General features: G+C 34.4%; 1 protein-coding gene across 12 annotated transcripts in view; it reads right to left on the reverse strand.

The window, feature by feature from the left end:
* Positions 1–22,906, reverse strand: part of LOC114342691 (dedicator of cytokinesis protein 1) — a 165,231-nt gene that overhangs the window by 81,371 nt on the left and 60,954 nt on the right. For all 12 annotated transcript variants that reach the window (XR_007698096.1, XR_007698095.1, XM_050650545.1 and 9 more), the window contains exons 5-11: positions 21,617–21,858; positions 19,578–19,695; positions 17,753–17,959; positions 16,217–16,667; positions 10,383–10,674; positions 7,756–8,079; positions 5,153–5,327 (exon numbers count right to left, since the gene is read on the reverse strand). Coding sequence is in view for 10 of the 12 variants with exons in the window: in XM_050650545.1 (XP_050506502.1) it covers positions 5,153–5,327; positions 7,756–8,079; positions 10,383–10,674; positions 16,217–16,667; positions 17,753–17,959; positions 19,578–19,695; positions 21,617–21,858 (1,809 nt within the window). In the remaining 2 variants the exon portion in view is untranslated. The remainder of the gene's footprint in view (positions 1–5,152; positions 5,328–7,755; positions 8,080–10,382; positions 10,675–16,216; positions 16,668–17,752; positions 17,960–19,577; positions 19,696–21,616; positions 21,859–22,906) is intronic.

Consider the following 22,906-nt stretch of genomic DNA (forward strand, 5'->3'; position numbering starts at 1 on the left):
TGTTCAGTTGTATATTGTGCAAAACGACGTGGCGATATTTGTACAAATTAGCGTGATTTTTTTGTTTCTTTTTTAGGTTTATAACAGTGGAAACTCGTTTCGAATTTTTCAAATCTTCATGCCGGTCTTGTTTCTAATCAACACCATCTTGTTTCTAAACAATACCAGAGTACTAACGCGATTGTTCCCAACAGAATATTCGTTACGTTAACTACACTGCGCGCGAATATTACTGCATAATTTTAAAATCATAATTTCAGTGGCAATGAAAAAAAAAATTGTTTGTTCTTTTATTCTTTAAGGTTGCATTTAGAACAACTGAAACAAAAAACTTTTCTTTTTTTTACGAAAAATGTGTTGCAATAAAACTACCTAACATCATCAATAAATGACGGAACTGAACATTTTTACAGTTCAAAAAAATTAAACTATACAGCGTTTCACGTTAAGAATGGAACGTTGTTTAGATAAGGCAATGTATTTCTTATGGACGAAGAAGCGCGCTGATGCCACTCCGCACCATAATCATTAGAATTAATCGTATATCGGCAGTCAAGTAGCCACCCGTGCCGAGAGGTTTTTAATTCGCAAAAACAATTGATTAAGGGCCGGTTGTTCGAACGCTAATCAAGAAGTTGATTATAATCAAGTCCCCTTAACAACCATCAAATAACAAAATCCGTTGTTAGTACGCCAATCAGTTGATTGTAATCAATTATGTTAAATATCATCATGATAATTAACATAATTGTAATCATAATTGTAATCAATTGTGGTTTCAGCAACCCAATCAAAGTTGACATTGAAAGTTGGTGACAGTAATTAAATATTTGATAATGATCAGTTGATTCCATTTTTGATTAGCGTTTGAACAACCGGCCCTTAATGTGTTTGGTGCATTAGGTAGCTTTCGAAGTCGTATCCGTACGATGTCCCAAACAAGCTCCATTGGGTTGAGGTCGGGACTTATCAGGGCCAAACCATGGCTTGGAATCACCAACCTCCTGAAGCATGAAATTATCCCAAAATATAGTACAAATGGCACGACACGCTCTTCTAAAATGTCTGTAATGTATCTATGTGATGTAAGACGCCCGTGACCTATTCTAACTAATTCCGTACGATCCTCCAAATTAATCCCAACCCACACCATTACCGAGTTGCCACTAAACAGTAGTTCCTACACGCCCTACAGTGTTACATTGTGCATTGCGTTCTCCAGGCCTTCTGTACACTCTGTTCGCCTGTCATCAGAAAAAACACAATATCTGGATTTATCGGTAAACAATATTCTTCCCCAATCATTATTCGAAACATGTTCACGAGCAAAATACAATCTTTGCCTTCTATGATAATCTGGTCAATAATGTACCAGTGGGTGCCCTTCCAGGGCGCAGATTGTTTGCGACAAGTCTTCTCTTTATCGTATTTTGGTTGATTCCAAAGTTATAAGGATCCAAAGTAATTTTGTAGAGAAGTACTGGTAACAAACCTTTGTCTCACTGTACGAAGTGTCAAAAACCGGTCTTGATTAGGAGTTGTGACCTTTCTGCGGCCTTGACCGGGTCTTCTAGAGTTACTTCCAGTGACACTAAAATGTGTTGTTAACACTCTTAAAATGGTTGTGACATTAAACCGTTCAGCGAGTTTAATTTGACGGTATCCTTCTTCGCGAAAAGTAACGATTCTAATACAGTCACCTCATGACAAATTTCTATTGTATTGCTGCTGGTGGTTCATTTAAAAAAAAAAAAAAATATGAAAAAAATTTTTTAAGAAACGCTTTTCTTTAGTTACGAGTGACTAAAATTACAAATATAAAAAAAATCAACTAAAAAGCAAAAAATAAAAAAAATTGAAAAAATCTAACACATTCGTCAAAGAAAAGCGTGGCGCGTCTTCATCGAATAAACGGTTTTCGCCCCACGCTTTTCTTTAACGAATGTGTTAGATTTTTTCAATTTTTTTTATTTTTTGCTTTTTAGTTGATTTTTTTTATATTTGTAATTTTAGTCACTCGTAACTAAAGAAAAGCGTTTCCTAAAAAATTTTTTTTTTCATATTTTTTAATTTTTTACTTTTTAGTCTTACACTTTTCAAACATTAAAATATATCGTCATGTTTCTTAAAATATGTATAAAACATACGATGTACTAACATAAAAAGTAGTCGGAATCAGCAAAAAATTTGAAATTCGTTTATTTATAAAGCATAACGTTAACAATTAACGTAAAAAGTGAAATTATGTATAGTTCATCTCATTAGCTACAACACGTAAAAGTTTCAAGTTTTTACATTGTAAAAAACGAGAATTTAATCATTTTCCATTAAAACCGTTTTTTTTTATTTAAACAATTATTAAACATAAAAAACAAATTTTTATTGACTATTCGTGTATTGTTCCCGCGAATACGTTTGTCTGCAAATTTTCATTCATTTGCATTGGAGAAAAGGCACTCAAATTAACGTCTAAAAATTTGACGCAAACTATTGAACTAAATAAAAGTGTTTAAAAATGGCCTTTCACCATTCAGCACAACGTACTCCAACCCAACTAAATTCGAATTAAGATGGAGTACAACTAGCATGTTTTTAATTTGTTTGCAAAAATGATTTAACATCAGCGTCTTTTACCGTTCCTTCGATAAAGTTTACAATATACCAGAGGTAACAATAATATATTATCACACAAATCGAAACATTAAAGTTATTTGATTTACCAGGAGTTTTAAAATTATTAAAGACTACCAGGAGTGTGAAGATTACAAAAGAAAAAAAAACGTAAAGTAGACTACAGTAGCGCGAAGCTTCATACAATGTTTTCTGAAACAACATTTTTGTTTTGTTTAGTTTTGTTTCTGTTAAACAAAAGTTAACAATATTTAAAAAATCACTCCGATTCATTCAAGTTATTATGTATGTGTATTTAATGGCGTCAGCCTCGCATCAGCATTTTACTAGAGAGAAAAACTAATACAACGCCAATACCGGGTGAATCGTAAAACGGGCCATAGGAAACTCAATGTAAAATTCTAAACTGTTGAATTCCTGCCTCCCTAATTATTTTACATCAAAAGTCATGAGATAATATTTGTAGAGAATTGAAATCTGTATTGAAATCATAAGTTAAAATTGTTCTACGATTTAAACGCATTCCAAAATTTTGAAAAATATAATACATTTGTCAGAGTAGGTATGTGTGTAAAAGTTAGGCCACACGTTACTATTTAACTGACAGTGCTCACACCATTGACTGAATAAAAAATATTTATTATTAATACTTTCTCCGCAACTGAGGGTATATTGTCAACTGTATTGTTTTTAAACAATAAATGATAAAATAAAAATATTGACAGTTCAAAAATGTGAAAATAATAACTTCATTGTGACACATTATTGCACTATGTGTTGACTAATTTTGGGCTGAAAAACTGAAAAATGTATTACATTTTTACAAAATTTTGACATATGTTTAATTCGTAGAACAATTTTAACAACAGTTGTCTTCAATACAGATTTCAATCCTCTACAAATAGTTTTTAATGTCTTTTGATGTAAAATAATTAAGGAAGCAGAAATTCAACAGTTTAGAATTTTACATTGAGTTTCCTATGGCTCGTTTTCCAATTCACCGCCCGGCATAGAATATTCGCTTCCTTTGTGATATTTAATTATAATTAAACTTTCTCGAGAGATAAAAACTTGTTTAGTGTGGTTGACAACTTTTATCTATCTTGAGCTCCGTTACTTCGTAGCCATCATCATCATCATCATCCAGCTTTCTACGTCTAAAGTTGAACATAGGCCTCCCCTAATTTCTTTCAGTTATGTCGGTCTTGAGCTACCTGAGTGTATCTTTTAACGACACGTGTCCATCGTGTAGGTGGTCTACCTCCAGAGCTGGGCAATACCCGGGTACAAGTACTCGAATTTTGTACTCTAAGTACATTTTGGGTACTCAGTACCCAGTACCCGTAGCGTATGGGTAAAATACCCGGTACCCGCGTTTATTATACGAGTACTTTTTGCAAGTCTAAACCTTGTCGCTGCATGTGGGACAGCAAATTAATAGCAACACGCAAAAAGCCGTTTTTAGTGTCAGTCCATTCGCAAAGTCAAGCAAACGCCTATTCTCTTATGCCATAATAATTAGTAGCCCTCGAAGAAATGCTCTAAAGAACTGATGAAACTTTGAAAAAATAGTTATCTTAAAAGCCAATAAAATTAATCAGTGTGAGTGGTGTTATACTGATTACAGTAAAACCTGTGTTACCGGCCACCTGTACTTACGGCCGGTTTTAAAGTTCCCCAAACCAATTATATGTATATTCCCTTATTTATGACCTGCTATTTACGGTCATCTTGATAATACGGACGCGACCAAATAATCACATATTTTTAAAGCCCATTTTATAGAAATTGAATGTGAGTCGGCCAAAATAATTTGTCAAAATAATTTTCTCTATTTGTTGATGGAATCTAACCCTGTGTCTGAGAGTCAATCCAACGAACCCTTCTTGGGGCTACACTGAGTTATGTGTTGTGGTCTGGGTTGAGAAAAATGTTTTGACGCAGTAAGTTGTGACTGTTCGAACGTCTTCTATTTCAAATAATTTGACATGTTGCTCTTGAAGTGACAGAACTCAATATGCAGCCCATGTTAAAGTGATTCTTCTTTGAAGTTCAGTGGTTTGGTTGTCTCTATCAATTTGGATTAACTTAGTAGTATCCAGTCAATAATAGGACAAAATGGGAAGGCTGTCAAAATTCTTCAAAGCATGTTTTACTTAACAGAGCGTTATTGCCTTATTTTTATGTTTATTTTAAATTTATTTATTTTTATTTTAAACCCTTACCATTATTAAAATAATGTTCTGTGAAAAAAATCGTAATAATTTACTACACCACTACATAAAAAAGTCAATTGATATGGAATGGAAAGAAACAAGTCGATGAGATTTTCCTTAAAAACAAGACCGGTACTTCAATGAAAATAATATTGAGCACATTAATTCGAGGACTATAAAAAATAATAATTTAGTTTAACTTGTACATTTTGACCCTATTTATTCGTAGATAACGAGTCTCCACTGGTACATATCAACGTGGTATAAAAAGCATTAGAAGCAATCTTACAGCTATCGCTACTTACCTCCTCCTTGGTCGTAAATAACGTTTTTACTTGGTCAGTTATTATTGGCAGCAAGATTTTCCGGCATTCCGGATATAAAAATAGCTTACTGTGGATGATCTCGTTGATGGTCATCATCTTTTGTTTGGTGAGACGACCCACTGGCATATTGTTTAACATATCGTATAAAATTGTACTGTAACAACAAAGAAATATATGAAAATCAATTCATGGAAACATAAGAGTATCTTGAGCTGTTGCTCAATAAAATAAAGTATGGTGCTTCTCAGAGGCCTTTTTCAATGTGACACAAATGACAGAAAAAAAGGTACGTTCGTGATACATACACATTTATAACATTTATTCCAGTTGTTGATAGATGGCGCTATAATCGGAAAAGAAATTATTTAGGTATTTACCCGTTATTTACCTATTACATATCTATACGACTATAATTTAAAGTTCTTCTCAGTCTTTTAGTGTGTCATTAATGACGTAATATATGATTTTAAGAATGTAGAGAATCATAGCATCACATATTAGTTAAACCTGACAGTTGTCAGAATCGTAATCGTAATTTGGTATAAAAGTAAATCAATTGTGTTTATTTCATTTATAAAAAGGTATGTTCTTTGATTTGTATAGTCTTATAAATTGTACAGATTATAGTCGTATAAATAATACATAAATCATTTTTTGTATAATAATACATCAACTAGAATAAATGTTATAAATTACTTTAATCATTGGCGTACCTTTTTTCTATCGCTTCCGACTTAATGCGTTAGAAAGAAATCGAAAAACTGTGACGCAATGAAAGATGCCTCTGAGAAGGAGTATATAGCGAATATTGTTGGCAACTCTGTGGAGATCTCAAAATAATATCCATGCTTTTGTGTCAGCAGTCTGGATTCACAAAGTGTCCATGTTTTTTGTGCGAATGTGACACTCGAACACGAAATTTACATTAAGGAGAGGGTATGGCTTGAAATCAACATTTCAAGAACATTGTTGTGATTTTTTAGAAAGTATGGTATAACTATTTTATTTTTTAAATTAAATAAGCATATATTAAGTACAATTCAAGAAAAAAATTGCCAAGAAAAAACATTGAAAAATAAGCCAACGGTGGCAAATTTTTACAGTCACCTCCAAAAAAAAAATGGATTTTGCGATGGACATCAGAACTCGTCACTGGATTATGTGAAACAAAAAATTCACAAAGATTTTATTAGCTTATGAGTTTCTCGAGGTAACGCTGTCGAGTTTTTTATTTTTAACAATTTTTGAGTTATTGGTATCACTTGAAAGTCAAAAAACGAAATTCTTTGTAACAAAAGAGTGAAAATCAACATATATTTATTATTGCTAAACAAAAAATAAGCATAAAAACAAATATATCTCGACAGCGTTATCTCACGAAATGTCTAAAGAAAATCTACGCGAAATTTAAGGTTGATCGGTCAAGCAGTTTTTGAGTTACAATGTCCACCGCCTTTGAAAAAGCAGTTTTGAGAAAAACGCATTTAAAGTTTTGACAACTACGTCTTCGTCTTCTTATTTGTCTGTCAAATAGTAAAGTGATGCACATCGTAATATACTTTTGAACCGCGGAGTACTCAACAAAAAAGATGGGGAACAGTTAAAGAATATGTCTCACTACGCTCAAGCGTGCTGGCGCGAAACCGTGGCAAAGCGAGTCAAAGGTAGGGATATCCAACATGCTGTATCTCTAGTAATTTTACCCCGATTAATCTGAAATTTTCAGAGAGGATTCTTGATGTTATGCACTTTCATTTACAACAAAAAAATGTGCAGCACGTTGCATTAATTGACACAAAATTGTCTGAAGCTAAAATTAAGAAAGAAGTTTTGTAGGCCCTCAAGTTCGAACCTTAACATCAGAATGTAATGACCCAAGATGAATCTGAAGCATGAAGTTTTTTCGTAGCAGTCAAAGACGGTTTCGTTGGAAACAAGAAGTCTCTAAACTACAAAGAAATTGTAGCCAACAAGGTTGAAAATTCTAAAAAACTGGGATGCAATATGTACGTCAAACTTCATTTTGTAGATTCTCCCGTTGACTGTTTTCCCGAAAATCTTAGAGTTGTAAGCGAGGAATAGGGAGAGAGGTTCCATCAAAAGAAAGGAGATGAAGAGACGTTACCAAGGAAGATGGGATATTTGAATGGTGGCTGATTACTGCTGGATCTTGAAGACGGACACACACAAAAATCTCCAAAAAGAAAACTACAAAACGCAGTTTTCACTGAAAAAGAGAACAATTTTATTCAAAAAATCAACGATTGTCTAAGATATATTTGATATTGTTTTTTTATGAACAATTCAATTTTGCAGTTTCTATGAAAAATTTCAAACACATTTTCTCTGAAAACCGGACGTGCTAGAAAAAACTAAGGACATATTCGGAATCAGTATACCCCATTTTCTATAGAACACCTATTAAAATAAAAACACTTTTTTTTTAACGAAAAAAAAAATCAGGTGTGTGTGTTATATTCAGTTTAGTACTGTATATAGATTTAATGAGTAGCAGTTAACTTAAACTATACGAGGTGTAATAATGCTATTAGTAGATATGTAAATAATATAAAATCCCTTACCTTAATTCTTTAGGGTCAAAAATTAACAACATATCTGGTATACTACTTGGCAAATACTTAAGGCAAGCTCCTTGTTCCCGAATCAAGGATTCTATACTAGAAGACATCATGAAGATAATGTTTTGTAAGAGATCTCGCATGCTTTCTTCGAAATCGTCCTCGGAGTCATATTCCGGGTAAAGTTCTTTATATAGAATTCTACTCCTGGCAATGAACTTCATAAAATACTGTAGGCACTTCATGGTTTTGAAGATCAGACTGTTTGAAACTAATGAGTCATCACTAGCTTTTCCCACTATTGATTTTAATACTGATATTAATTTTCTAAAATAAATAAAAATAATATTAATAAATACATAATATGTATAGTTTTGAAAGAATTGGAAAAGGGGAGATATGGACGTAAACAGTGTTGATACAATCATTAGAGACACACAGTGGGCCAGAATGCCAAAAATCTGACCAAAACTCTAAATAGTATTAGAAAACACTCAAAAATGTGAGTCATAAGGTTTTTGGCGTCGCTGATGACTAACTGATGTCAAAATTGTAAAACTCAAAATGGCTAATCCAATGTGGCTACAATATATGTAAAGTTTTAATAAATCTCATGAGAAAAACAGTATTACAAGGGTTTTGGGGTCGCTGATGACGAATCTGATGTCAAAATTGTAAAACTCAAAATGGCAAATCCAATTTGGCGACCATATATATAAAGTTTTAATAAATCTCATGGAAAAAACGGTATTATAAAATTTTGGGATCGCTGATGACGAATACATATGTTAAAATTGTAAAATTCAAAATGGCGGATCTAATATGACGACCATATACAGTGATGAGCGCGCTAATAATCGGCAAAATAACGCAAAAGATGGAAAACATTGAAATACATTGCGAAACAAAAAGAGATGAAACTAGTGGAGGTGGAAATTATCGTTATAAACGTATAAATTAACATTACATTACATAGTTTCCCACCTTTAGACGTACCAGAGGGGTATGACAACTGTCACTGTGACAGTAGAATTTTATAAAATATTCCTGTCACAGACGTCTAAAGGTGGGAAACTATGTAATCTAATGTTAATTAATACGTTTATAACGATAATTTCCACCTCCACTAGTTTCATCTCTTTTTGTTTCGCAATGTATTATGTTTTCCATCTTTTAGTATTAAGTTTTAATAATTCACATGGGGAAAACAGTATTATACGACTTTTGGTAAATGCGGATCCAATATGGCGACAACATATTATAAAGTTTTAATAAATTTCATGAGAAAACAATATTACAAGATTTTTTAGGCCGCTAAAGTTTAATTTAAAGTCAGAATTGCTAAATTGAAGACAAATGATTGAATACTGGATAAAATTACAAAACGGTGTCTACTAGCCTTTGAAAGATGGCGTTACTTGATACCGAATTGCTCTCGGTTTTGACATTTGCCATTCATGACATGACGCCTGTCAAAATTTTAAGCCAAAAAACTATTAGTTTGGTTTTTACAGTCGTCAGAAGCAAACAACTTTTGTGTTTTCGGAAAAACGAAAAAAAAATCGAGTATCGTTCGGTGATTAAGTTCCTCCACAAAAAGAGGAAAACGAATGTGCAAATCAAAGCCGACCTGGGACCTGGACGAAGTATACGGTGAGGCTGCACCTTCGTTAGCAACAGTAACATTTTGGAAAGCTTAATTTGTTCGTGGTCGTACGAGTGTTTTTGATGATGAGGGTCCGGGGAGGCCAAATGAAGTCAGCACGCCGGAAATCAACAAAGTCCATGACATGATTATGATAGATCGTCGAATCACGCTCCGTGAGTTAGTAGAGGCCCTAACCATTTCCTAAAAACGCGTACACAACATCAGTCACCATCATTTGGACATGAAAAAGCTATCCGCGCGACGGGTGCCACGTTTGCTGACAATCGACCAAATGCGAAAACATGTGACCACTTCTGAGACGCTTTTGGCGATGATACGGCGCGATCCGAAGGTTTTTTTCACCGATTTATTACCGTTGATGAAACCTGGGTGCATTATTACACATCGGAGACCAAAGAACAGCCGAAACATTGGCGCAAACGCGGCGAAGGCCCGCCGAAGAAGGCAAAAAGTGCACATTCGGCCGGAAAAGTGATGGCGACTGTTTTCTGGAATGCGAAGGGCATCATCCACATAGACTACTTGTAAAAAGGACAAACAATAAATGGCGAGTACTACGCAGCATTATTAGATCGATTCGATACCGAATTGTATCGAAAACTTCCCTCTTTGGCATGCAAAAAAATGCTCTTTCATTTGGTTGAACATCCACCGTATTCCCTAGATCTTGCCGACAGCGACTTTTTCCTGTTTCCAAACCTACAAAAATGGCTCGGAGGACGCCGTTTCGCAACAAATGATGAAGTCATCGCTGAAACTTCGGCCTATTTTGAAGAGCTCGAGCAAAAGTACTATTCGGATGGGATAAAAAAATTAAAACATTTTCCACTCCGACGTTCAAGTAAATTAAACACTTAAGTAAGAAAAGTAATTAAACCTAAAATATATGGAAAAACAAAAGAGGGATCAACCAATGGAAATGTGAGGAAAGGAAACACTCAAAGAAGGAATGCATACTTACTTGTAGGCTAACGTCGCACTAAAACTTTCTTTGATGTATAAATCCAGGACGGGTTCAAAATGTTGATATTTCCAGTCGTTGCTTACTAAACTAATTATTTCCAATAAACTTTCAAAAACTAGACTATCATAAGTATCAGTCTCTGGGTTATCCATTAGGATATTAAATAAGGCATCGAGTATGTCTTGCAGGAACTTTACCACTTCCTCGCCGTCAACCTCTTTCAAAGCTTTAAGAGATTCTAGGAGCGATTCTTTGTGGGAAGCCCAATTTAGAAGACCAAGTAATTTTACTAAAAAAAAACAATTGATTATTTTTAAAAAATTCTTAAATTGTAAATTGTAAGTAAGTAAGTATCAAATTGCTGGCGATAAAATTTTGCATGCACCACGTCAGTAAAGACTCTTTATCGAACTCGTCTGTTATTCGCCACGCTCGCTAGGCTCGCTCTGCTCATAATATCAGACTCGTTCAATAAAGAGTAACTTTACTGACTTGGTACATAAATAACTATTAAGTATTTTCAAAAGTTCTTCTTCTTCTTTTTAAAGGGCTATCCTAGTGTAAAAGTACGAAATTCATATACTTCTTTGGAAATTTCTAAAATAAAAACTACTGTACTGATTGTTTCGAAAATTCGCAAGAGCATTTATTATAAAAAGAAGTACATACATGTAAAACTATGTTTATAAAAAATATTGAAAATTAAACGATTTATGCGCCATCTACTGACACCGTGAAAATAAAAACATAGCTCCACTGCTGCAGTGATTGGGACTAATAGAGATCCTGAAACACAAAATTTCAAAGTTATTCTTGAAATATAAGTTATTTTTTATACCATCAACTTTTTTGATCGGATAAAAAATGTCAATTTGGCGGTTTTTGAAACTTAAAATGTTTTAGCTAATCCATGTTTTTATTTTCACGGTGCCAGTAGATGGCGCATTAATCGTTTAATTTTCAATATTTCTTTATGATTATTTTTTAATGATTTTAACTTCCAATCGTATAGTAAGATATTTGATCACGTTTAATTCTGTCCAATCAGATTAAAATTATACTGAGAATTATCTACTGTAGAAAATTCCCGATAGAATTTTTTTGTTTACCAATTTCCTAGTTTTGACAACTGTCACATTTAAGAAAATATCCATAATATACGTATTAAAAAATAATCTTACGAATATCACACGACAGTAAGAATAAATAAGAAAATAATGCTTCATTTTCTATAGTATTTTTACTACAAAAACGTTATTACGTAGGTCAAAATTTTTGACGTAAGAGAACTGTCAAAACATTAGAATGTGACTTTTCATTATCGCCGTGTTTATAATAAACATAGCAATACTGAAAAGTCACATTCTAATGTTTTGACAGTTCTCTTACGTCAAAAATTTTGACCTACGTAATAACGTTTTTGTAGTAAAAATACTATACTCAAATTTATTGTCATTGGGCAATAGCCACTCGAGCCCTGCGGGCTCTCCTGTCTATTGCCAGACAACAAATTTTCGAAAAACTGTCGCATTATTTTCAATTTATTCTCACTCTCTTGTGATATTATACCCGAAAATTGTTTTATAAATATGTACTTCTTTTTATAATACATAAATGATCATGGTAGTTTTCAAAATAATTGGTACAGTAGTTTTTATTTTAGAAATTTCCAAAAAAGTATATGAATTTCGTACTTTTACACTAGGATAGCCCCTTAAGGTGCTCTTTCCACAATGGAGATTGGCCACTACAAATGCAAACTTTTCTCTGTCTTCAGCTGTTTTTACTAGCTGTTCAAAATTTAGCCCTGTCCATTGTCAGATGTTTCTTACCCACGATAGTCTTTTCCTTCCTAGTCTTCCCTTTCCATCAATCTTTCCTTTCACTATTAGTTGAGCATATTGGTACTTATTCAAGGCAAGGTTCTTATTATATGGAAAGGTTCCTTCCTTATGCTTCTTCTTCTTCTGTTTGTATATACGTGACTCTGTCTGTTTTTTCAATGTGCCTCTAGTAAGTTGTCATTCCATCGTATTCGTGGTCTTCCACTGATCGTCGTCCTATTGGGGAACCGTCTCTCGCTGTCCTGACTACCCTATTTGTTGTCATTCGGCTTATGTGGTCATTCCATTCTGTTCTTCTGTTTCTTACCCAGTTATTAATGTTATACACCTTGCATCTCCGTCGTATATCTGTACTTCTAGCTCTGTCCCATAGAGTCTTGCCATCGATTTTTCAAAGGGTTTTCATCTCCGCTGTTTCGAGTAATCTTTTTGTCCTCTCTGTGTCGTGTTTCTGCCGCGTATGTCATTATTGGTGTGATGACTGTTTTGTAAATTCTGACTTTCATTTCTTTTCCGATATTTTTATTTCTCCATATTGTGTCATTCAGGCAACCTGCGGCTCTGTTTGCTCTATTCACTTGATCTTCCACTTCTGTTTCGAGCCTTCCGTAGCTAGATAGTGTGATGCCTAGGTATTTAAACTCCATCACTTGTTCTATTATCTGACCTTCCAGCTCCAATTTACATGTTAAATTTTCTGGCGATTATGTTGAATTGGTGCAGCATACGTTGTAAATCATCTTCACTTTGAGAGATTAGTATTGCATCGTCCGCATAGCAGATTATTTTAAGTTGTTTTTCTCCCATTTTGTATCCTTTTTTAGTCCTTACTTTTTTTATTATTTCGTCCATGATCAGGTTGAACAATAAAGTACTCAAGAAATCCCCCTGTCTTATTCCATTGCCGGCTTCAATTGGGTCAGTTAATTCATCTTCCACTTTTACTTTTATTGTGATGTTCTGGTAGATGTTTTCGATCGTTTTAATTATTCCTATAGGTACCTCTCTCGAGTATAACAAATGGATAACGTCCTTTAATGTGACCCTGTCAAATGCTTTCTTAAGGTCCACGAAACGATTTCTCTTAAACTTGCCTCATTATAAATATAGCGTCAGTGCATGAACTTCCCGACCTAAAACCTTGTTGTTCTTCTGTTAATGTTATAATTTCATTCAATTTGTTTGTGATCACTTTGGTTGTTAATGTTAATGTTGTTTTAATAAATTAATTCCTCTGTAATTCTCCGGGTCCGATTTGTCTCCTTTTTTGAAGAGAAGTATTAGGATGCTTGATCTCCATTCTTGTGGTATTTTGTTTTGTTCTATTATTTTTTGTATTGGTTTTAATAGTTGTGCCTATTCTATGCAGCACTATTATTCGTTTGAGGTATGCGATGTCCATGAAATCTTGATTAACCTTGATTTCAAAGGCGTCAAATTTATGGTTGACCAGGTGGTCGACCATAAGTTGGGGTTACGGGTCTATGTTTCAACTGCATAGAGAAGAGTCGACATAGTATTTTGATAAACGTAGTCGAATTTTATTCGAAATTTACATAGCAGTCTTCTGATTTTTTTCGAAAGATTTTTCTGATTGTTTTTATTTTCAATCTTGTTTCTAGATCAGTAGGCTATTATCGATCCAGGATCCCAAGTACTTGAACTTGACCTGTTCTAAAATGTGACCGTTTATTGTACAAGGTTGAGGTACATTTTGGTTTTTTTGGATTGACATCACTTTGGTTTTCTTAATTTTTATTTTCATATGAAATGACTCACATATAAAGTTGGTCCTGTCGGTGAGTCGTTGTAGGACCAAGTCAGAATTCGCATTCAACACCGTATCATCGGCGTATCTGATGATGTTTGATATTTTCGCCATTCATATTGACTCCATCGTTGGCATCCTCACGTGCCTCTTTAAATAGAAACCCGGAATAAAGATTAAATAGTAGGGGCGACAGAACACATCCTGGTCTAACTCCTTTCTTAATTTCTACTTCTGCGGACAAGGAACCTTCAATATTAAGTCAAGCGTTTTGAATCCAGTACAAGATTTTTAGAAATTTGATGCCTTTCCCATATAAACCGCCTTCTTGCAAACGCTCTAATACTAGGTTGTGTCTTACTCTATCAAAAGTTTTTGCGAAGTCTATGAGTTCCGTTGGTGGTTTACGGAAACAATTAAATGAAATTACAATAAGTGTAAGACGTAAAAACACCCTGTATTGATGAAAAACATGGCTAGCTAAAAAAGTACGCAACTTTTTATTCTCCAACATAAGCGAATGAATAAAAAACAAAATGATAAGAAAATATGAGGCTAGTTGGGTTTTAATTTTAATATTTTATAAGCTAGAATATTCCATAGGCCATAGGGTGATGCGAACTTTGAGAGAAAAAAACACAGTTTGATTCGTACACCCGGTATACAATGACAATTTACCTGTCTAGCAATAGTATTATTACAGCGATATTGTTAAAGAATAAGGCTATAACATATTAAAAAAATGACTTCAATCGGACAACAGGTTTAGGAAATTCAAGACATCAAAAATGACCCGTTTTTAAGGTGGTGCGTTAATTTCTTGGAGTAGTGTATATCACCAAACACAAAGAGTAACAAAAGAACAGTCGATTGATAAAACAAATGACCAATTTAATTTAACTACAGAAAAAACTGCTATAAATGTGCTTTTGTCTTGCATACATTTCACTGTAATATTTCTTTGTTCAATGCCTCGGTAGACAGTATATCGTTATTAAATATTTCGTTATTTTGTTTACACGGTATGTATAGCCGGCATTATCTGCATTAATGTGTCTCGTTATTAATACTTTTAAGTATTAGCCGCATTGTTTCAGCAAATTTTATCTAACTGAATGAGGTCATTGCACAATCAACAGAAAAAATATACATAATAGTCTTACTATTCTATATACCGATAAGATGTAATAGATATATTTTTTATCAGCTACAGATTTTTAACGACATTATTGTCGTCATCGCAAGGTAGCAACGCAAGAATATCAATTTATGAATAAAGGCCGGCTATTCTCAAAACCTGGACAATTAATTTCAGAGCGAAGATGTCGTCTGCTGGGAAAGAATGTAAAATATTTTTTTTTGCATTGTAATAATGATCTCTGAGTACGTGTCAAATGTGTCAAGTGTTATTTTAATAGATATTTTGATTCGCTATGTATGTTTGTGGTATTGTTCCTAATGCGCATAAGTCAAATTTTCCAAATTTTTGTTAAAATTTTTTTGTCTCTCATAGAGTATCTAAGAATATACCAGAACTAATATACCTACTCTCTAAAACGACCCTTCAGTTCTAACTGCAAGACGCAAGAGTCTTGCAGGCTTAGTCTTGTTCTTGCTCAAATCTTGCACTGTAAGTCTTGGTCTTGCTCAAATTAGGCGGTCTTCGTCTTGGTCTTGCAAAAACGCAAGAACAAGACCAAGAGTGCAAGACCAAGACCGATTTTGGGCAACACTAGTATGTAACGTTGTTCTCTAGTTAGTTAATGTTTATGATTACATGGATAGATAGATACATAATACAGAGACAACGTCTCCTGGCTAACAAACCCTTTGGTCTTTTGGGAGTTTTATGTTGCCATGAAGTGAATCTACTTAAAATTTTAACATCCTATAAAATTATCAGCAATAATGTAATATTATACCAATTTAATAACAATTAAAGGGTTTTCACCCATGTATTTAGTAGCTTAAAACATGTAGACCTAGTAGCATCACTGAAGATGGAATATACATTTCGAAAACGTTCTGTAATTTAGGCCGAAAGGATGTTTTAAATTAATATACTTTTATAGAGGATTTTTTAAATAAAATTTTTTGTATTTATAATTATCTTTCAATTCAAAATGGTAAAAAAATATTCGTAAATAAACCCTTACGATTTTATATTTTACTTTCTTATTAGTACATATTGTCTAATTTAAACATAACCATTTACTTACCATTTTGGGTCAATTTTGTCGAACAAATATTACTAGATATGCTAAAAGAATCCTTGGTAGACATGCTCAAACCAGGCACTTGGGTCGAGTCCTTCTGATGATCTTTAACATCCTCATACTTTGAAGGCAACAAAAAATAGTCCAAATTATTCTCGTCGAATTTTTTATGGTCCAATTTATAGACTATTAGATTGTGTTTGGAGTCTTTGAGTGTCGTACCGTCGTCTTCCATCAGCTTAACGTAACACATGCCGAAAGGTTTCTCGCTCTTGTCTTTAGCTTCGTTTGATGATCTGTGCTTGAATATAAACTTCAAGTGACTAGTTTTGAACTCCTCTATGGGTATAGCTACTTTGAAAGTTTCGTGCCATTGAGGCTTGTCTTCGTGATAGTATATAACAGATCTGTACTCGTCTATCAACGATACTCCGCCACCAATACTTATCACTCCCTAAAATATGTAAATATGTATCAGTAAACTAAAATTAATATTTGTGCTTTGTTGACTATTCCAAGGCCTTCGATAGTGTAAAATGCGATAAAATGTGGCATATACTTAGGGAAATGGTTAGGCCAGAAGATCTAATCTATTTATTACAAGAACTGTGTGTAAATAGTGTCGCCAATGGAAGAATTAATAACGAACATTCGAAAAATTTCAAATTTAAATCTGGAGTTCGACAGGGATGTACAATATCCCCCATTCTATTCAACATAGACAGTGAACACACTATGCGTCAAGTTTTTGAAGAATGGCAAGGTGGAGCACTAAACGTAAAATCCAAAATTATGATTTGCTGACCACTCCGTTATATTGACGTCTTTAGCAGAAGAACTGGAACAAGTTATAAATAAATTGGGCACGGTCAGTAAGGAATACGGTTTGAAAGTAAATATATTATACAAAAAATATATATTATACAAAAAACCAAATCATCAACAGAAACAGAAATAAGCAAACAGAGATAAAAAACGTGACAGGATACGGAGTGGTCAGACAATTTAATTACTTAGGCGGCTCTGTCATCACTAACAGCGGAGGGTGCATTACAAAAAACACAAAACTACGCTTTACTCGGGTATTAATATTTCCTATTGCCACCAACGCTTCAGAAACATGGACAATCAAAACTTCCGATTCGAAGCGTTTAATGGCATTTGAATGTGGGTCTGCGATAGAATGTTGCGCATGCCATGGACCGAACATCGCACAAATAATTAAATACTGGAACTTGAGTTGAATTCAATACTAGAGAACCAGAGAAGATCTCTAGCACGATGGTCGGACCAAATGAAGAGCATGGCTGGTTACTCATTCTCCTAAGCAAAACAACAAGCACAGGAGAGAGATAATTGGACAGCAATATTCAACCGGATTACATGACTACATCCTATAGAGAGGAGGGTAGATAGTTCAGATTAGAATGTCTGATTTGCATTGAACATAACTAGCACAAAAGACCAAAATATCATCGCTTAAGTGTACTAGATATTAGGATCTAATACATATTGGTTACTATTGGAAACTTTACTTACCGGTATGGGTTGTCCTTTGTGATTACATACTCTAACAATTACTTCGACGTTTTTATCGCTTTTCTTATTCCCTTTACTGAATACTCCACTCAATATTGTTAGATACAAATCGTTTCTAACATCGCCTGGAAGTATTACCTCGGGGAAACCCATTTTCCTTGCTACGGACACATTGCCCAAAACTAGATGTGGATTTTCCTCTCGGACCTACAGATATTGATATAAAAATATAAAACACTGATAATTTAAAAATAAATATAGTTAAGTAGAGGTAAAAGTACCCCAAGGAAACTGTCCTCAAAAGTGGATGCTGTGCGCTAATAGGTTAATCAGGACCGCCGCTAAAGTGTTGGCCGCCCGTGTGCAACTTAATATTTGCCGCCCTTCCTTTTAACACTTTAGTCGTTTCAACATAGGTATTAGTATTTAAAAAAATGTGCAGGAGATACATCGTAACCGTAACGGGTATATAAAAAATAATTGTTCTGATCTCGACGTTATTTTTAGACCTGGATCCCGCGTACCAAAAAAAAATTTGTTAATAGCTTAACGGACAAAGCTAGTCGGACAAACTTTAATGTATGGGAAAACTGGAACAGGGGAAGTTTTAATTGTGGAACAGGTTAAAAATTTGGAACATCAGACTACGAAAACGTTCCATGTATTTTGTCGGACATAACTTCCAATTGATTTGATACCATTTCATTAAACTCTCATGCAAAAATCAGACTGGTGTCTGTGACCAACTGGGCATTTTAATGAGTGAAACATGAAGAACATGTCAAATGACAGGAATCATGTTGGTTAGTAATAGCAGTCTAATTTTTGCATGAGAGTTTAATGAAAGGGTAACAAATCAATTGGATGTTCTGTCCGACAAAATACATGGGACATGGTAATCTGAAGTTCCAAATTTTTAAACTGATCCACAATTAAAACTTCCCCTGTTCCAGTGTTCCCGTACATCTAAGTTTGCACGACTAATAGACACCGTTAAGCTATTAACAAATTTTTAGCTTGCTATTAATCGACTTTTTTTGGCACGCGGGTTCCAGGCCTATTTGAAATACACTAGTGTGCAAAAGAAACGGGCACACTACTATACATCTATTTCTATTACAAACAAAATCGTTTATCAAAAGCGTGTCTAAAATCATTTTAGACTGAACTATAACCCATCTATTACCATACATAAGCATAAAGGAACAATATTATAACAGAGCAACCATCGAGTAATAAAAAAGAGTTTTTTATTACTCAATGAGAGCAACTTAACAAGCACTTATCTAAATTCTCGGAAAGTATCCTATTGTCGTGTCGTACTCTCTTAACAAATCATAAATGTTCAGAATTTGAAAAATTCGCATATGGACCACGTAGATAAAAATATCCTTAAAGTCCGAAAACCGCCAGCCACTTTGAATTAAAAAGCATTCCCGGAACTACTTTATGACTACAGCTGCAAAAGGGCAGTTCATAAAATAAATAACATTTTCTGGCATTTTTGTTTAGATTGTTTGGAATATTAGAGTTTATAGAAATATCTGAATTATTACTATTTGTTTTTTGAATTTAGTTTCGTTTAAAAAAAATATCATCAGTGGACTGCTTTTGGCCGCCCCTATAATCGGCCGCCCGTGTGCGATGCACACTTTGCACACATAGTAGCGGAGGCCCTGGGCTAATGTTAACTTAATCATGTTTCGAGGTTTTAGTAATTATTGATAGAGGATAACATTAAATTAACAACCAATTTGAAATATTTTGGAAAACTTAATACATAATAGAAAGTCAAATATTGTTTTGAATGTATATGTGAACTAACCTGCTTTAAATCTCCTCTTAAAAGCTTCATGCTCACGAATAAAGAATGGTTTTTGGGTTCTGGCTTTTCTTTGGTTATTGTTTTCCTTAAAGTTTGTTCTAGATTATCTTTTTCACAACTGAAACATAAAACAATAGTAATACTCGAGCAATAACATGAAAATAATAAATTCAATGTAAGAATTGATCTTTTTGGAATATGGGGTATAATATTTCACTTATTTATTGAACACAATCATCTGACGAGGCAAAACAGAGGTCCTAATTAGTTTCAGAGCTCCCTTTGGTAGATTTGAACGTGCCTATGTTTATAGCACTGTACAATGCACGTTTTTCCTGTCTGTTAATTTTAAGAGATGTATTTTGGCCGTTAGTACTATTCGTTGGTATATCCATTGCATCTTCGTTGTTCCTTTCACAGTAGATAAAACTTTAACATTGTAAAGTTAGGACCTTGAGGTAAGTAGCTGTGTCATATTTAGGGTGATACATTGCTCCAACTATGTTGAAGGCATCAATAGTTCCTCTAGATCGAAGTAGTGAGATATTTTTCGTGAGTGTGATTCTGTTTCAGAGTATTCAGAGTATATATTTCAGACTGTATTTCAGAGGTATTCATTCACATTTAATAATATCTTCAAGATACAATTAGCGTCTCTTTGCAAAGATAATGACGTCGACTTTGCAAAGTAACAAGATACTTACTTAACACACACACTCACACTACACATTACTCCCCCGAGTTAGTGATAAGTTATAGTCTAAAAAATCATTATGAAATTGACTGGCCAGTTGGTTGTGAAAACCAGTGCCAATAAAACACAAAACACACACACTTCAAAATCTCATCATTATCATCAACCTGTACGCTTCCACTGCTAGACATAAATCTCTCCAGCTCTTTCCACCTGTCTCTGTCTTGTGCGGCTTGCATCCAGTTACTTATAACCCGCTTCAGTCGTCGGTCCACCTGGTTGGTTTGTATCCTCTGCTCCGTAATACTTCTTGTCGTGGCCTCCACTCGACAATACATTTTGTCGATCGGTTGTCTGATAATCTGGCGACGTGTTCTGCCCAATTCCACTTTAGCGATGCGATTCTTTCGAGAGCATCTGTTGTTTTTGTTGTATGATGTACCTATTTCTTCGTTTGGGCATCTAGCATTTAACATCTAGCGCTCCATAGCCCTCTGAGTTACGCGAATCTTGTTCACTAGCTTTTTTGTGAGTGTTAATGTTTCCGCCCCATAAGTGAGTACCTACATGTAACACACACTGGTCAAATATTTTCATTTTTAGGCCTATGGGTAAGTCCGATTTAAGTACACAGTTCAATTTACCAAACGCTGCCCAGGCTAATACTATGCGATATGAGAGTTCACATGTCTGGTCATATCTGCCCAACCGAATTTCATGTCGCAAATACTAATAAGATGCAGTCTGCTCAATATCCCTTCCATCAATAACAATATTACGATTTACCACTAGATTAGTCATTATTTGCGTCTTGTTCTGTTAATATGTTAATCAACCTCTAAGGAAGCGTGATATAATAATTAGTCCTTATAGCTAATCGTTACAATCAGCTATGAAGACGATATCATCTGCGAATCTCAAATGACTGAGATTCTCTCCATTTATGTTGATACCATATTCATTCAGATTTGCCTTCTTACAAATGTGTACTAAAAGCATCGTTAATAGCTTTGGTGAGATGGTGTCTCCTTGCCGTACTCCTCGCTGCGTACATAATTTGTTTCTTGTTCAGATAGTCTTACGCTAGCCGTTCCTTTTTGGTAGATATATTTGATTATGTTAGTGTAGCGAAGGTCCATTTGACATTCTGTCAATGCTTTCTGTCAAGATCTAACAAGTATGAAAAATTTAGTCGTTTTTTGTCATGTAGCCCTGAGAAAGACTAAGTCAGCAATGCACTCAGATGTGAAACGTTAAACTAAGAATATATTACTTACATTTCATTAAAAAGTAATCCAGACTTTCAACTAATGATTATTTAAAAATATAAGATTAAAAATCTTACCTAATGAAAGGTATGGCATATTCTTGTTCCAGGTCCGTTTCCCGTCTGCCGTTCATAAACGTCGTTATATCGAAAGCCGCTACTCCACATGGTCGCCTCATATTTTCATTGTAATTTTTCTTGTTATTTGTACTAACTGAACTCCGTCTATGGTCCAACTCTTTGGTGTCCATTGCGCCTATCCTTATCACAAGACACACAAGGTAAATTTTCTCCCGTTCCAAGTCTCTTTTACCTAAATCCTATGACAAAAAATAACCAGTATTAAAAAATTATTTTTGGGCAATAAAGGAAAACCAAATACAAATCACAGGGAATCTAATAACTAAATACAAATAAGATATTAATTAAAGTCTACAACTATACAGTCTTCCACGACACAATATAAAAAAGGAGGACTTCAATGTCTTCTTTGAAATCCTTTGGAAACAAACGTATAGTAAGAGGAGACTACAACTGCAAGCATACAATTTATGGATCACGCCTCATAACTACTCAAGGAAGTGCATTAGTCAGAACTATGCAAGAAAAGAAGTCCTCTTCCTCCCACCTGGTACACCTACATATTGGTCAACCGATCCCAACAAAACTCCTGATTTATCAGACCTTTTCATCAAACTGTATCTCGTCCGACTACATGAAATTTGTACCAAGTTCATCATCATCATCATCAACCCGTACGCGTCCGCTGCTGGACATAGGTCCCCCTCAGCTCTTTCCATCTGGTTGGTGGTCGTCCTCTGTTCCGTAGTGCTTCTTCTCGTGGCCTCCACTCGACAACACGTTTTGTCCATCGGTTTCATCGGACAACCGATGGAACCGATGTACCAAGTTAAGAGATAATAAATCTCTTTCAATAGATCTATCATTCGCCCATAATTGCAATAATTAGCTACTTTGTAATAAACAGACTACCGACCACTAGACTTCATAACAGAAAAGAGGACTGAGAAAAATTATGGATTGGAAATTGTCTAGAGAGGGAATAGCTCTTATCAGATACATATTTAACGCTATCCTAAAACCCAACTACTGATCTAAGTCGTAGACTCTATCCGCAGAAATAATACTCATTCTGAAACCTGCCAAAAATCCAAAAAATAATGTCACATATCGACCAACAAGTGTACTACCTGTTACCTCCAAAATACTTAACAAGACTGCTGCTACAAAAAAATAAATTTTGATCCTGATAGTCAAGAATGGATACCTGTTTATCAGTTTAGCTTTAGAGAGAAACACTCAACTGTTCCAACAAATCTGCATATTATTCATAATATAAACCAAGGC

Source organism: Diabrotica virgifera, chromosome 5 (assembly GCF_917563875.1).
Source record: "Diabrotica virgifera virgifera chromosome 5, PGI_DIABVI_V3a".
Classification (NCBI taxonomy): Eukaryota; Metazoa; Arthropoda; class Insecta; order Coleoptera; family Chrysomelidae; genus Diabrotica; species Diabrotica virgifera.